Below are 16,919 nucleotides of genomic sequence, written 5' to 3'. Positions count from 1 at the left end.
ATTGGCCATCTCATGGCTCAATGCCCTAACCGAAGCATCATGTACATGAATAAAGAATGAATGATGCGGATACGGGTATGCAATAACTTCAACCTTGGGTCAAGGACCCTTTGGTCCATAAAAGGGTGAAGGAAGCTTTATGAGCCTTGATCATTCACCATACAAGCAAGGAGCAAGCTGAGGTTGAAAATTTGATGGACCATGAAGTTAACTTGTTCACTTGTACGTTTGAAGTGAAAGAATGATTTCATACTTGTTAGTTTAGCTAGTAGTTGTTTTAAGACTGCCTAGTTTAGTAGTTGTTAGTCATTAAGTATCTTATTACTTATTGGGCCTTATCGAGAAGCCTTAAAGAGCTGACTCTTTATGCAGACAGAATTCCTATTCCAGGTTTATGTGGACCGGATTTGCCCTAGTTTTAACCTATAAAAGGCACCTATTGTATGAGTGAAAGGGAGAATATTACAACTTGAAATCATGAGGAATTTTCCTTCAAGTTCTCAATCGAACTTACTCTTGAATTCTTGAGTTCATTACTTAGGATTCAAATCTGACTTTATCGATTAGTTTGTTCCATAATCGTGGTGTCTCTTCATCCATCATTATTTGCTTAAGGTTGCTGATTGCCTTTGAGTGTCAGAGGTCTTGAGTTCATGAGAACAATCGAGTTCAATTTCCATTGGGAGAAAAGATCCAACTCTGATAATTACAAGGTTGGGAGGTTCTAGGAGGGTCTTCCCCTAGGGTTGCTCATCAGTTGGTAATCAGAGCATCAGGTTAATTCTCTTTTAATTGAAGTTGTTCATATCTTGTTATTTGTGTCTTTTGTCAAAAAAAAAAAAAATACTGTAGCGATTACTGTTCATCGTTACTGTAGTGATTACTGTTCATCGTTACTATTCCGAATACTGTTCATCGTACTGTAGCGTACTGTTCACGTTACTGTTAATCCGAGTCACAAAAAAAAATTCTGTTTGGGTGCTGTCTTTTTTGTGTTTTCTGTCCAACTTTTGTTCTTGAGTCTGTTATACGTTTGTTTGGGTTGTTAGGGTTTAAAGACAAAAAAAAGAAAAAAGTCACGTACCTTATATTGTTTTTAGTGTCCAAGTTGCTAGAGTATTGCTGGAATTTTTCTTTTGAGTCTTGCTGAAATTCTGTTTTGCCTATTTCTTGAGAATTGGTTGTTGTTCTTGCAAACCCTAGACACCGCAACATAATTTGGGGAAATTCTTGTGTTTCTTGAACAAATTCTTGAAATTCTTGGACCACCAAGTCTTGTTTTGAAAATTCTTGAACAATAAATCAAGAACTAGGGTTTCTTGGAATTGGCATAACCTTTCATCCGTTTTCTTGAACTTGTTGGTGTGATCTGAATTTGTGTTCCTTGAAGAGCCGAAAAACAAAAAAAAAAAAAGGAAGAAGAGAAGGAATTGGCTCTCATACAAAGGAAATCAAGTTTCCCAAAAAAAAATCGTGAGTTTCCAATTCTTGGTGGGTTCCTAAATCTTGATTAGTCTCCAAATCTTGGTTGATTCTCCCAAAACTTGAGTTTCCTAATCTTGATTGGTTTCCAACTCTTGAGTTCCAATCTTGATTGAATTCCAAAGACCCCAAACGACCTAACCAGCCCCAAACACACCCAATTCCATTTTCAAAATCAAACCAAACACCTTAGCCCAAACCGCCTTGGGAGTTCTTGAGCTTCTAAAATCGGTTGAGCTAGTTTTGCGATCCGATTTGACTGAACTTTGAGGACTGATTCGTACATTATTTGAGCACCCCAAAAGCGCCATTTATACTCCAAAATACTGACCAGAAACTCAGCACAACACACAGCTCAAAAAAAAAAAAAAGAGAAGTTCCAGCTTCAGGTAGAGTTTTTGTTTTCTAGGATTCGCAAAAAAATTCTGCTTTGTGTCTTATTACTTATAGGGTAATTAATTCTGGAATTTTTGAGAGTTGAGTTGTTTTAAGAACTTCGAGAAGGAAAATTGAGAGTGAGTGTGTTTCCTTGAGTGATACACGAGTGCTTGCAAGGTAGACTAGGATACACTTATTTTGCAGGTTGGACAATATGTCTCAAGAAGGGAACATGACCGAGCCGTCTGAGACCGACGTGTCACTCAAATTGGTGTTCCAAGCTCTTCAAAAAAAAACGGAGAGACAAGAAATTGTGATGACGCAATTATCCGACAGGTTGGTTGCCCTTGAGATGCGAGGTACCGAAGATTCACACAATCGGGTTTCGAGTGCTCAGAGTGCTGACCATGAAACGGATGATGAGGGATATCATTCTAACACCTCATTCCGATCAAGGAAAAGCCACAGAGAAGCGAGGGAAGGCCGAGACCGACCTAGGAGAACCGATGATAATCTTGGTTCCATCAAGACTAAGATGCCTACCTTTCATGGGAAAAATGATCTTGAAGCGTACTTGGATTGGGTTAGACGAGTTGAGCAAGTGTTTGAAGTCCACAACTACTCTGAAGAGAAAAAGGTGAAACTTGCAGCTATTGAATTTGAAGATTATGCATCCATTTGGTGGGAGCAAATATGTGCCACAAGGAGGAGAAATAGGGAACAATCAATTGACACTTGAGCTGAAATGAAGCAAGTGATGAGGAAACGATTTGTACCCTTCCATTACACCACAGACTTGTACAATCGGCTCCAACGATTCACCTAAGGGTCCAATTCGGTTGATGAGTACCACAAACAAATGGAGGTAACAATGATAAGGGCCAATGTACAAGAGGATCCGGAAGCAACCATGGCAAGATTCCTTAATGGATTAAATCCTGAAATTAGGAAGAAGGTTGAGCTTCAAGACCACTTTGGGCTACAACAAATGGTGTCTTATGCAGAGAAGGTGGAAAAGCAAGCCTTACCTATAAAGACACCTAGTGGCCGAACCACTGCATCCTCTTCCACACCTTGGAGAAGAGATCAATTGCCTACATCCAATGCTTGGTCGAGGCAAGCTAATAAAGAAAGGGAAAATAGGCGAATGGAGTAACCGTTCCATCCGAGTGCAACTCCTTCTAAACCAATCCCGCGGCCGACTCTTCCAAGGGCAAATACGTCTACCAACCAGCCAAAGACATGTTTCAAATGCAAGGGAATTGGCCATCTCATGGCTCAATGCCCTAACCGAAGCATCATGTACATGAATGAAGAATGAATGATGCGGATACGGGTATGCAATAACTTCAACCTTGGGTCAAGGACCCTTTGGTCCATAAAATGGTGAAGGAAGCTTTATGAGCCTTGATCATTCACCATACAAGCAAGGAGCAAGCTGAGGTTGAAGATTTGATGGACCATGAAGTTAACTTGTTCACTTATACGTTTGAAGTGAAAGAATGATTTCATACTTGTTAGTTTAGCTAGTAGTTGTTTTAAGACTGCCTAGTTTAGTAGTTGTTAGTCATTAAGTATTTTATTACTTATTGGGCCTTATCGAGAAGCCTTAAAGAGCTGGCTCTTTATGCAGACCGAATTCCTATTCCAGGTTTATGTGGGCCGGATTTGCCCTAGTTTTAGCCTATAAAAGGCACCTATTGTATGAGTGAAAGGGAGAATATTACAACCTGAAATCATGAGGAATTTTCCTTCAAGTTCTTAATCGAACTTACTCTTGAATTCTTGAGTTCATTACTTAGGATTCAAATCTGACTTTATCGATTAGTTTGTTCCATAATCGTGGTGTCTCTTCATCCATCATTATTTGCTTAAGGTTGCTGATTGCCTTTGAGTGTCAGAGGTCTTGAGTTCATGAGAACAATCGAGTTCAATTTCTATTGGGAGAAAAGATCCAACTCTGATAATTACAAGGTTGGGAGGTTCTAGGAGGGTCTTCCCCTAGGGTTGCTCATCAGTTGGTAATCAGAGCATCAGGTTAATTCTCTTTTAATTGAAGTTGTTCATATCTTGTTATTTGTGTCTTTTGTCAAAAAAAAAAAAATACTGTAGTGATTACTGTTCATCGTTACTATTCCGAATTACTGTTCATCGTACTGTAGCGTACTGTTCACGTTACTGTTCATCCGAGTCACAAAAAAAAAAATCTGTTTGGGTGCTGTCTTTTTTGTGTTTTCTGTCCAACGTTTGTTCTTGAGTCTGTTATACGTTTGTTTCGGTTGTTAGGGTTTAAAGACAAAAAAAAAAAAATCACGTACCTTATATTGTTTTTAGTGTCCAAGTTGCTAGAGTATTGCTGGAATTTTTCTTTTGAGTCTTGCTGAAATTCTGTTTTGCCTATTTCTTGAGAATTGGTTGTTGTTCTTGCAAACCCTAGACACCGCAACATAATTTGGGGAAATTCTTGTGTTTCTTGAATAAATTCTTGAAATTCTTGGACCACCAAGTCTTGTTTTGAAAATTCTTGAACAATAAATCAAGAACTAGGGTTTCTTGGAATTGGCATAACCTTTCATCCATTTTCTTGAACTTGTTGGTGTGATCTGAATTTGTGTTCCTTGAAGAGCCGAAAAACAAAAAAAAAAGGAAAAAAAAATGAAAGAAAAAAAAAAGGAAGAAGAGAAGGAATTGGCTCTCATACAAAGGAAATCAAGTTTCCCAAAAAAAAATCGTGAGTTTCCAATTCTTGGTGGGTTCCTAAATCTTGATTAGTCTCCAAATCTTGGTTGATTCTCCCAAAACTTGAGTTTCCTAATCTTGATTGGTTTCCAACTCTTGAGTTCCAATCTTGATTGAATTCCAAAGACCCCAAACGACCTAACCAGCCCCAAACACACCCAATTCCGTTTTCAGAACCAAACCAAACACCTTAGCCCAAACCGCCTTGGGAGTTCTTGAGTTTCTAAAATAGATTGAGCTAGTTTTGCGATCCGATTTGACTGAACTGTGAGGACTGATTCCTACATTATTTGAGCACCCCAAAAGCACCATTTATACTCCAAAATACTGACCAGAAACTCAGCACAACACACAGCTCAAAAAAAAAAAAAAGAGAAGTTCCAGCTTCAGGTAGAGTTTTTGTTTTCTAGGATTCGCAAAAAAATTCTGCTTTGTATCTTATTACTTATAGGGTAATTAATTCTGGAATTTTTGAGAGTTGAGTTGTTTTAAGAACTTCGAGAAGGAAAATTGAGAGTGAGTGTGTTTCCTTGAGTGATACACGAGTGCTTGCAAGGTAGACTAGGATACACTTGTTTTGCAGGTTGGACAATATGTCTCAAGAAGGGAACATGACTGAGCCGTCTGAGACCGACGTGTCACTCAAATTGGTGCTCCAAGCTCTTCAAAAAAAAATGGAGAGACAAGAAATTGTGATGACGCAATTATCCAACAGGTTGGTTGCCCTTGAGATGCGAGGTACCGGAGATACACACAATCGGGTTTCGAGTGCTCAGAGTGCTGACCATGAAATGGATGATGAGGGATATCATTCTAACACCTCATTCCGATCAAGGAAAAGCCACAGAGAAGCGAGGGAAGGCCGAGACCGACCTAGGAGAACCGATGATAATCTTGGTTCCATCAAGACTAAGATGCCTACCTTTCATGGGAAAAATGATCCTGAAGCGTACTTGGATTGGGTTAGACGAGTTGAGCAAGTGTTTGAAGTCCACAACTACTCTGAAGAGAAAAAAGGTGAAACTTGCAGCTATTGAATTTGAAGATTATGCATCCATTTGGTGGGAGCAAATATGTGCCACAAGGAGGAGAAATAGGGAACAACCAATTGACACTTGGGCTGAAATGAAGCAAGTGATGAGGAAACGATTTGTACCCTTCCATTACACCACGGACTTGTACAATCGTCTCCAACGACTCACCCAAGGGTCCAATTCGGTTGATGAGTACCACAAACAAATGGAGGGAGCAATGATAAGGGCCAATGTACAAGAGGATCCGGAAGCAACCATGGCAAGATTCCTTAATGGATTAAATCCTGAAATTAGGAAGAAGGTTGAGCTTCAAGACCACTTTGAGCTACAACAAATGGTGTCTTATGCAGAGAAGGTGGAAAAGCAAGCCTTACCTATAAAGACACCTAGTGGCCGAACCACTACATCCTCTTCCACACCTTGGAGAAGAGATCAATTGCCAACATCCAATGCTTGGTCGAGGCAAGGCAATAAAGAAAGGGAAAACAGGCGAATGGAGCAACCGTTCCATCCGAGTGCAACTCCTTCTAAACCAACCCCGCGGCCGACTCTTCCAAGGGCAAATACGTCTACCAACCAGCCAAAGGCATGTTTCAAATGCAAGGGAATTGGCCATCTCATGGCTCAATGCCCTAACCGAAGCATCATGTACATGAATGAAGAAGGAATGATGCGGATACGGGTATGCAATAACTTCAACCTTGGGTCAAGGACCCTTTGGTCCATAAAAGGGTGAAGGAAGCTTTATGAGCCTTGATCATTCACCATACAAGCAAGGAGCAAGCTGAGGTTGAAGATTTGATGGACCATGAAGTTAACTTGTTCACTTGTACGTTTGAAGTGAAAGAATGATTTCATACTTGTTAGTTTAGCTAGTAGTTGTTTTAAGACTGCCTAGTTTAGTAGTTGTTAGTCATTAAGTATTTTATTACTTATTGGGCCTTATCGAGAAGCCTTAAAGAGCTGGCTCTTTATGCAGACAGAATTCCTATTCCAGGTTTATGTGGACCGGATTTGCCCTAGTTTTAACCTATAAAAGGCACCTATTGTATGAGTGAAAGGGAGAATATTACAACTTGAAATCATGAGGAATTTTCCTTCAAGTTCTCAATCGAACTTACTCTTGAATTCTTGAGTTCATTACTTAAGATTCAAATCTGACTTTATCGATTAGTTTGTTCCATAATCGTGGTGTCTCTTCATCCATCATTATTTGCTTAAGGTTGCTGATTGCCTTTGAGTGTCAGAGGTCTTGAGTTCATGAGAACAATCGAGTTCAATTTCCATTGGGAGAAAAGATCCAACTCTGATAATTACAAGGTTTGGAGGTTCTAGGAGGGTCTTCCCCTAAGGTTGCTCATCAGTTGGTAATCAGAGCATCAGGTTAATTCTCTTTTAATTGAAGTTGTTCATATCTTGTTATTTGTGTCTTTTGTCAAAAAAAAAAAAAAATACTCTAGCGATTACTGTTCATCGTACTGTAGTGATTACTGTTCATCGTTACTATTCCGAATTACTGTTCATCGTACTGTAGCGTACTGTTCACGTTACTGTTAATCCGAGTCACAAAAAAAAAATTCTGTTTGGGTGCTGTCTTTTTTGTGTTTTCTGTCCAACTTTTGTTCTTGAGTCTGTTATACGTTTGTTTGGGTTGTTAGGGTTTAAAGACAAAAAAAAAAAAAAAGTCACGTACCTTATATTGTTTTTAGTGTCCAAGTTGCTAGAGTATTGCTGGAATTTTTCTTTTGAGTCTTGCTGAAATTCTATTTTGCCTATTTCTTGAGAATTGGTTGTTGTTCTTGCAAACCCTAGACACCGCAACATAATTTGGGGAAATTCTTGTGTTTCTTGAACAAATTCTTGAAATTCTTGGACCACCAAGTCTTGTTTTGAAAATTCTTGAACAATAAATCAAGAACTAGGGTTTCTTGGAATTGGCATAACCTTTCATCCGTTTTCTTGAACTTGTTGGCGTGATCTGAATTTGTGTTCCTTGAAGAGCCGAAAAACAAAAAAAAAAAAGGAAAAAAAACGAAAGAAAAAAAAAGGAAGAAGAGAAGGAATTGGCTCTCATACAAAGGAAATCAAGTTTCCCAAAAAAAAAATCGTGAGTTTCCAATTATTGGTGGGTTCCTAAATCTTGATTAGTCTCCAAATCTTGGTTGATTCTCCCAAAACTTGAGTTTTCTAATCTTGATTGGTTTCCAACTCTTGAGTTCCAATCTTGATTGAATTCCAAAGACCCCAAACGACCTAACCAGCCCCAAACACACCCAATTCCGTTTTCAAAACCAAACCAAACACCTTAGCCCAAACCGCCTTGGGAGTTCTTGAGTTTCTAAAATCGGTTGAGCTAGTTTTGCGATCCGATTTGACTGAACTTTGAGAACTGATTCGTACAATATTTGAGCACCCCAAAAGCACCATTTATACTCCAAAATACTGACCAGAAACTCAGCACAACACACAGCTCAAAAAAAAAATGAGAAGTTCCAGCTTCAGGTAGAGTTTTTGTTTTCTAGGATTCGCAAAAAAATTTTTCTTTGTGTCTTATTACTTATAGGGTAATTAATTCTGGAATTTTTGAGAGTTGAGTTGTTTTAAGAACTTCGAGAAGGAAAATTGAGAGTGAGTGTGTTTCCTTGAGTGATACACGAGTGCTTGCAAGGTAGACTAGGATACACTTGTTTTGCAGGTTGGACAATATGTCTCAAGAAGGGAACATGACCGAGCCGTCTGAGACCGACGTGTCACTCAAATTGGTGCTCCAAGCTCTTCAAAAAAAAACGGAGAGACAAGAAATTGTGATGACGCAATTATCCGACAGGTTGGTTGCCCTTGAGATGCGAGGTACCGGAGATACACACAATCGGGTTTCGAGTGCTCAGAGTGCTGGCCATGAAACGGATGATGAGGGATATCATTCTAACACCTCATTCCGATCAAGGAAAAGCCACAGAGAAGCGAGGGAAGGCCGAGACCGACCTAGGAGAACCGATGATAATCTTGGTTCCATCAAGACTAAGATGCCTACCTTTCATGGGAAAAATGATCCTGAAGCGTACTTGGATTGGGTTAGACGAGTTGAGCAAGTGTTTGAAGTCCACAACTACTCTGAAGAGAAAAAGGTGAAACTTGCAGCTATTGAATTTGAAGATTATGCATCCATTTGGTGGGAGCAAATATGTGCCACAAGGAGGAGAAATAGGGAACAACCAATTGACACTTGGGCTGAAATGAAGCAAGTGATGAGGAAACGATTTGTACCCTTCCATTACACCACGGACTTGTACAATCGGCTCCAACGACTCACCCAAGGGTCCAATTCGGTTGATGAGTACCACAAACAAATGGAGGTAGCAATGATAAGGGCCAATGTACAAGAGGATCCGGAAGCAACCATGGCAAGATTCCTTAATGGATTAAATCCTGAAATTAGGAAGAAGGTTGAGCTTCACGACCACTTTGAGCTACAACAAATGGTGTCTTATGCAGAGAAGGTGGAAAAGCAAGCCTTACCTATAAAGACACCTAGTGGCCGAACCACTACATCCTCTTCCACACCTTGGAGAAGAGATCAATTGCCAACATCCAATGCTTGGTCGAGGCAAGGCAATAAAGAAAGGGAAAACAGGCGAATGGAGCAACCGTTCCATCCGAGTGCAACTCCTTCTAAACCAACCCCGCGACCGACTCTTCCAAGGGCAAATACGTCTACCAACCAGCCAAAGGCATGTTTCAAATGCAAGGGAATTGGCCATCTCATGGCTCAATGCCCTAACCGAAGCATCATGTACATGAATGAAGAAGGAATGATGCGGATACGGGTATGCAATAACTTCAACCTTGGGTCAAGGACCCTTTGGTCCATAAAAGGGTGAAGGAAGCTTTATGAGCCTTGATCATTCACCATACAAGCAAGGAGCAAGCTGAGGTTGAAGATTTGATGGACCATGAAGTTAACTTGTTCACTTGTACGTTTGAAGTGAAAGAATGATTTCATACTTGTTAGTTTAGCTAGTAGTTGTTTTAAGACTGCCTAATTTAGTAGTTGTTAGTCATTAAGTATTTTATTACTTATTGGGCCTTATCGAGAAGCCTTAAAGAGCTGGCTCTTTATGCAGACCGAATTCCTATTCCAGGTTTATGTGGGCCGGATTTGCCCTAGTTTTAGCCTATAAAAGGCACCTATTGTATGAGTGAAAGGGAGAATATTACAACCTGAAATCATGAGGAATTTTCCTTCAAGTTCTTAATCGAACTTACTCTTGAATTCTTGAGTTCATTACTTAGGATTCAAATATGAGTTTATCGATTAGTTTGTTCCCTAATCGTGGTGCCTCTTCATCCATCATTATTTGCTTAAGGTTGCTGATTGCCTTTGAGTGTCAGAGGTCTTGAGTTCATGAGAACAATCGAGTTCAATTTCCATTGGGAGAAAAGATCCAACTCTGATAATTACAAGGTTGGGAGGTTCTAGGAGGGTCTTCCCCTAGGGTTGCTCACCACGATTAGGGAACAAACTAATCGATAAAGTCAGATTTGAATCCTAAGTAATGAACTCAAGAATTCAAGAGTATGTTCGATTAAGAACTTGAAGGAAAATTTCTCATGATTTCAGGTTGTAATATTCTATCGTTTACTCATACAAGAGGTGCCTTTTATAGGCCAGAACTAGGGTAAATCCGTTTGGAGTAAGGATTGGTAATCTACCTATAATGTAGGAGCAGCTCCTACATTCCAGCCAGAAATTCGGTCAGAATGCGGCCCACGTAAAGAGCCAGCTCTTTAAGGCTTCCCGATAAGGCCTAATAATTAATAAAACTTACTAACGGATTAAAACTCAAGGACAACATGTCCTTTGTACGATTAACAACTACTAAATTAGGCAGCTTTAAAACAACTACTAACTAATCTACCAAGTAGGAGATCATTCTTGCACTTCAAATGTACAAGTGAGCAAGGTAACTTCATGGTCCATCAATTCTTCAAATTTATCATGCTCCTTGCTTGTATGGTGAATGATCAAGACTCTTAAAGCTTCCTTCACCTTCTTGGATCTTGATCTTGTCATCGGACCATCAATGTTGACCAAAGGGTCCTTGACCCAAGTTTGGAGTTGTTGCGCACCTGTATCCGCATCATTCCCTCCCTCCTCGAAAGGATTCGTTCTCGAATCTTCAAAGTCTGTATCAAAGTCAAAAGGGGATAGGTCAGACACATTAAAAGATGCGCTTATGCCATATTCACTTGGAAGTTCCAATTTGTATGCATTGTCGTTGATCCTCTCTAGGACTCGAAAAGGTCCGTCGCCTCTTGGATGTAATTTGGTCCGTCGAGATGTTGGAAACCTTTCCTTCCTCATGTGCACCCAAACCCAATCACCAGGTTCGAATACAACATGCTTTCTTCCCTTATTCGCATGTTGTGCATATTGCGCATTCTTCTTCTCAATTTGAGCTCGAATTCTCTCATGCAAGGTCCGAACAACCTCTGCCTTTTTGACACCATCTGCGCTTAAACACTTATCAACAGGAATAGGTGACAAATCTAGAGGAGTTAGCGGCTGAAGTCCATAAACAATTTCAAAAGGAGAATGATTAGTAGTAGAATGAGTGGTTCGGTTATATGCGAACTCAGCAATAGGCAAACATTCTTCCCACTTCTTCAAATTCTTTTGAACAATGGCTCGAAGTAAAGCCCCAAGGGTTCGATTGGTTACCTCAGTTTGACCATCCGTTTGAGGATGACTAGAAGTAGAAAATAGCAACTTAGTTCCCAACTTTCCCCAAAGCGATTTCCAGAAATAGGTTAAGAATTTCACATCCCTATCACTTACAATAGTACGCGGTATCCCATGCAATCGAACCACGTCCTTGAAGAATAAATCAGCAACATGGCGCGCATCATTTGTTTTCCTACAAGGGATAAAGTGAGCCATTTTAGAAAATCTATCCACTACAACAAAGATATTATCCATACCTCTAGAAGATCTTGGTAAACCAAGCACAAAATCCATGGATAAGTCTATCCAAGGAGCATGAGGTACGGGTAGAGGAATGTATAATCCATGAGGGTTACTCCTTCACTTGGTCTGCTTACACTTTAAACACTTATCACAAATGTTAGCAACGTCACGCCACATTTTAGGCCAATAGAAGTGTTCATGCAAAATGTCAAGAGTTTTATCAATGCCGAAATGTCCCATCAACCCTCCGCCATGGGCTTCTCTAACAAGTAATTCCCTAAGTGAACAGTTGGGAATGCATAGGCGATTTTCTTTGAATAAGAAGCCTTCATGCCTATAGAACGTTTGAAATGCAGCATGTTCACAAGCTTGAAACACATTAGAAAAATCGGCATCATGTGCATACAGGTCTTTAATGTGCTCAAAACCAAGTAACTTAGTGCTCATGTTAGTAATCAAAATATATCTCCTAGACAATGCATCCGCAACGACATTATCTTTCCCCTTCTTATACTTAATGATGTACGGAAAGGAATCAATAAATGCAATCCACTTCGCATGTCTTTTATGCAACTTACCCTGACCCTTAAGGAATTTAATTGATTCATGATCAGTATGTATCACAAATTCCTTAGGCATAAGATAATGCTGCCACACTTCAAGAGCACGCACAACAGCATACAATTCTTTATCATAAGTAGGGTAATTAAGAGCTCCCCCACTCAACTTTCCACTAAAATATGCCAAGGGTCTATTATTTTGATGTAAGACAGCCCCTATGCCGATTCCACTAGCAACACATTCAACTTCAAACGTCAAATCAAAATTAGGCAATGCAAGAATAGGTGTTGAAGTTAACAAAACCTTAAGCTTATTAAATGACTCTTCTTGCTCTTTTCCCCATTGAAATCCCACATTCTTTTTAACTATCTCATTCAAAGGTGCGGCAATAGTACTAAAGTCTTTAACAAATCTCCTATAAAAACTTGCAAGACCATGAAATGACCTTACCTGAGACACATTGGTTGGAGTCGGCCACTCCAAGATGGCTTTTACCTTCGCGGGATCAACACTTATGCCATTTGCACCAACAATATATCCAAGAAAATTAACTTCGTGAGTGCAAAAAACACATTTTTCCATGTTAGCAAATAACCTATTTTCACGCAAGGCACTTAAAACAAGTCGCAAATGCTCAACATGTTCATCTAAAGACTTGCTAAAGATCAATATATCATCAAAATAAACAACAACAAACTTCCCAAGAAAATGCCTTAAAACATGGTTCATTAACCTCATGAAAGTACTTGGAGCGTTTGTTAAGCCAAAAGGCATCACGAGCCACTCATAAAGACCAAACTTTGTTTTGAAAGCAGTTTTCCATTCATCTCCTTCCTTTATCCTTATTTGATGATAACCAGATCTTAAGTCAATTTTAGTGAAAATGATTGCCCCATGCAATTCTTCTAACATATCATCTAACCTAGGAATAGGATGACGATACTTAACAGTAATTTTATTAATTGCACGACAATCTGTACACATTCTCCAAGTCCCTTCTTTCTTAGGCACTAAAATGACTGGAACGGCACAAGGACTAAAAGATTCACGAATCTGATCCTTTTCAAGGAGGGAATCGACTTGCCTTTGAATTTCCTTTGTTTCCTCCGGATTTGCTCTATAGGCTGGTCGATTTGGTAGAATTGCTCCAGGAACAAAGTCGATTTGATGTTCAATACCTCGAATTGGAGGTAATCCTTTCGGTAGTTCCTCCGGAAACACATCCTTGAATTCCTGCAAAAGAGAGTAGATTGCACTAGGAAGAGAATCGGTTATGCCAAGTGTGTAAAAAGAAGAATAATCGGCTTCCCGGTACATAAGTACTATGAGAAGACTTTGTGCATTCAAGACCCTATCTATCTCACGCACACTTGCATAAAAGCTCCTTTTCCTCACTTTCAAGCTCTCGGCCTCACTGAGTCTTTTCCCACTCGAATTTTCTCTTTCACTCAACTCGGCATCTACTTTCTTTTTTTCTTCATCCCCAGGCACATTCGGCTTTTTCTTTGCCTCTCTCAGTTGCCTTTTCTCTCGCTCTTTTCTTAGATGCAATTGTTCTTCATACACTTGTGTAGGTGTCAAGGGTGAAAGAGTGATTTTGAGGTTGTCCATAATGAACTTATACTTATTAGTGAGTCCAATATGATCAGCCTACCGATCATACTCCCACGGACGCCCTAACAAGATATGACTAGCTTGCATAGGAATTACATCACATAAAACCTGGTCCTCGTATCGACCAATAGAAAAAGCGATTAAAGCTTGTTTGGTCACCTTGACTTCCCCCCATCATTTAACCAAGATAGTCTATAGGGCTTAGGATGGTAAGTCCATGAAAGGTGTTTTTGGTCAACAAAGTCAGCAGCCACGCAATTAGTACAAGAGCCACTATCAATGATCATGAGACATACCTCATCTCCAATTTTGCATCTCGTATGAAAAATGTTGGTCCGTTGGAGATCATCTTCTTGAGCTTGTGCATTCAGCACTCTCATAGTCACCATAGTTCGAGTTACGGGGTCCTCTTCTATTTCAACCAGGTCATCATCCTTCCCCTCTTCTTCAAGCGGTGGCATGTCCGCATATTCCTCCTCTCCTTCGCTTTTCCACATTCCTTCTTCATTCATGTACATGATGCTTCGGTTAGGGCATTGAGCCATGAGATGGCCAATTCCCTTGCATTTGAAACATGCCTTTGGCTGGTTGGTAGACGTATTTGCCCTTGGAAGAGTCGGCCGCGGGGTTGGTTTAGAAGGAGTTGCACTCGGATGGAACGGTTGCTCCATTCGCCTGTTTTCCCTTTCTTTATTGCCTTGCCTCGACCAAACATTGGATGTTGGCAATTGATCTCTTCTCCAAGGTGTGGAAGAGGATGTAGTGGTTCGGCCACTAGGTGTCTTTATAGGTAAGGCTTGCTTTTCCACCTTCTCTGCATAAGACACCATTTGTTGTAGCTCAAAGTGGTCGTGAAGCTCAACCTTCTTCCTAATTTCAGGATTTAATCCATTAAGGAATCTTGCCATGGTTGCTTCCGGATCCTCTTGTACATTGGCCCTTATCATTGCTACCTCCATTTGTTTGTGGTACTCATCAACCGAATTGGACCCTTGGGTGAGTCGTTGGAGCCGATTGTACAAGTCCGTGGTGTAATGGAAGGGTACAAATCGTTTCCTCATCACTTGCTTCATTTCAGCCCAAGTGTCAATTGGTTGTTCCCTATTTCTCCTCCTTGTGGCACATATTTGCTCCCACCAAATGGATGCATAATCTTCAAATTCAATAGCTGCAAGTTTCACCTTTTTCTCTTCAGAGTAGTTGTGGATTTCAAACACTTGCTCAACTCGTCTAACCCAATCCAAGTACGCTTCAGGATCATTTTTCCCATAAAAGGTAGGCATCTTAGTTTTGATGGAACCAAGATTATCATCGGTTCTCCTAGGTCGGTCTCGGCCTTCCCTCGCTTCTCTGTGGCTTTTCCTTGATCGGAATGAGGTGTTAGAATGATATCCCTCATCATCCGTTTCATGGCCAGCACTCTGAGCACTCGAAACCCGATTGTGTGTACCTCCGGTACCTCGCATCTCAAGGGCAACCAACCTGTCGGATAATTGCGTCATCACAATTTCTTGTCTCTCCGTTTTTTTTTGAAGAGCTTGGAGCACCAATTTGAGTGACACGTCGGTCTCAGACGGCTCGATCATGTTCCCTTCTTGAGACATATTGTCCAACCTGCAAAATAAGTGTATCCTAGTCTACCTTGCAAGCACTCGTGTATCACTCAAGGAAACACACTCACTCTCAATTTTCCTTCTCGAAGTTCTTAAAACAACTCAACTCTCAAAAATTCCAGAATTAATTACCCTATAAGTAATAAGACACAAAGCAGAATTTTTTTGCGAATCCTAGAAAACAAAAACTCTACCTGAAGCTGGAACTTCTCATTTTTTTTGAGCTGTGTGTTGTGCTGAGTTTCTGGTCAGTATTTTGGAGTATAAATGGTGCTTTTGGGGTGCTCAAATAATGTACGAATCAGTCCTCAAAGTTCAGTCAAATCGGATCGCAAAACTAGCTCAACCGATTTTAGAAACTCAAGAACTCCCAAGGCGGTTTGGGCTAAGGTGTTTGGTTTGGTTTTGAAAACGGAATTGGGTGTGTTTGGGGCTGGTTAGGTCGTTTGGGGTCTTTGAAATTCAATCAAGATTGGAACTCAAGAGTTGGAAACCAATCAAGATTAGAAAACTCAAGTTTTGGGAGAATCAACCAAGATTTGGAGACTAATCAAGATTTAGGAACCCACCAAGAATTGGAAACTCATGATTTTTTTTTGGGAAACTTGATTTCCTTTGTATGAGAGCCAATTCCTTCTCTTCTTCCTTTTTTTTTTCTTTCGTTTTTTTTTCCTTTTTTTTTTTTTGTTTTTCGGCTCTTCAAGGAACACAAATTCAGATCACGCCAACAAGTTCAAGAAAACGGATGAAAGGTTATGCCAATTCCAAGAAACCCTAATTCTTGATTTATTGTTCAAGAATTTTCAAAACAAGACTTGGTGGTCCAAGAATTTCAAGAATTTGTTCAAGAAACACAAGAATTTCCCCAAATTATGTTGCGGTGTCTAGGGTTTGCAAGAACAACAACCAATTCTCAAGAAATAGGCAAAACAAAATTTCAGCAAGACTCAAAAGAAAAATTCCAGCAATACTCTAGCAACTTGGACACTAAAAACAATATAAGGTACGTGATTTTTTTTTTTTTTGTCTTTAAACCCTAACAACCCAAACAAACGTATAACAGACTCAAGAACAAAAGTTGGACAGAAAACACAAAAAAGACAGCACCCAAAAAGATTTTTTTTTGTGACTCGGATGAACAGTAACGTGAACAGTACGCTACAGTACGATGAACAGTAATTCGGAATAGTAACGATGAACACTAATCACTACAGTAACGATGAACAGTAATCGCTATAGTATTTTTTTTTTTTTTGACAAAAGACACAAGCTAACAAGATATGAACAACTTCAATTAAAAGAGAATTAACCTGATGCTCTGATTACCAACTGATGAGCAACCCTAGGGGAAGACCCTCCTAGAACCTCCCAACCTTGTAATTATCAGAGTTGGATCGAGAAGCCTTAAAGAGCTGGCTCTTTATGCAGACCGAATTCCTATTCCAGGTTTATGTGGGCCGGATTTGCCCTAGTTTTAGCCTATAAAAGGCACCTATTGTATGAGTGAAAGAGAGATTATTACAACCAGAA

General features: G+C 39.9%; 1 protein-coding gene across 1 annotated transcript; it reads right to left on the bottom strand.

Annotated features, from left to right (window-relative positions):
* Nucleotides 1-10,366: 10,366 nt before the first annotated feature.
* On the bottom strand, nt 10,367-13,773 carry LOC140016521 (uncharacterized). Its single transcript, XM_072070056.1, has 6 exons — nt 12,874-13,773; nt 12,622-12,711; nt 11,767-12,186; nt 11,011-11,199; nt 10,764-10,820; nt 10,367-10,441 (listed from the first exon to the last, which is right to left on the bottom strand). Exons 1-6 carry the CDS (start codon nt 13,771-13,773, stop codon nt 10,367-10,369), a joined length of 1,731 nt encoding a protein of 576 aa, XP_071926157.1.
* Between the last annotated feature and the right edge of the window lie 3,146 nt (nt 13,774-16,919).

The sequence above is a fragment of the Coffea arabica genome, chromosome 11c, assembly GCF_036785885.1.
Source record: "Coffea arabica cultivar ET-39 chromosome 11c, Coffea Arabica ET-39 HiFi, whole genome shotgun sequence".
Lineage (NCBI taxonomy): Eukaryota > Viridiplantae > Streptophyta > Magnoliopsida > Gentianales > Rubiaceae > Coffea > Coffea arabica.
This window is presented reverse-complemented; position numbering and strand designations above follow the sequence as displayed.

Coding starts and splice junctions, on each gene's coding strand:
- LOC140016521 (XM_072070056.1), bottom strand. CDS start 13,773: ATGGACAACCTCAAAATCACTCTTTCACCCTTGACACCTACACAAGTG. Junction 12,187..12,621: donor AGTGGCCGACTCCAACCAAT/GTGTCTCAGGTA, acceptor AAATTCCTTAAG/GGTCAGGGTAAGTTGCATAA. Junction 10,821..11,010: donor TATTCGAACCTGGTGATTGG/GTTTGGGTGCAC, acceptor ACTTTGATACAG/ACTTTGAAGATTCGAGAACG.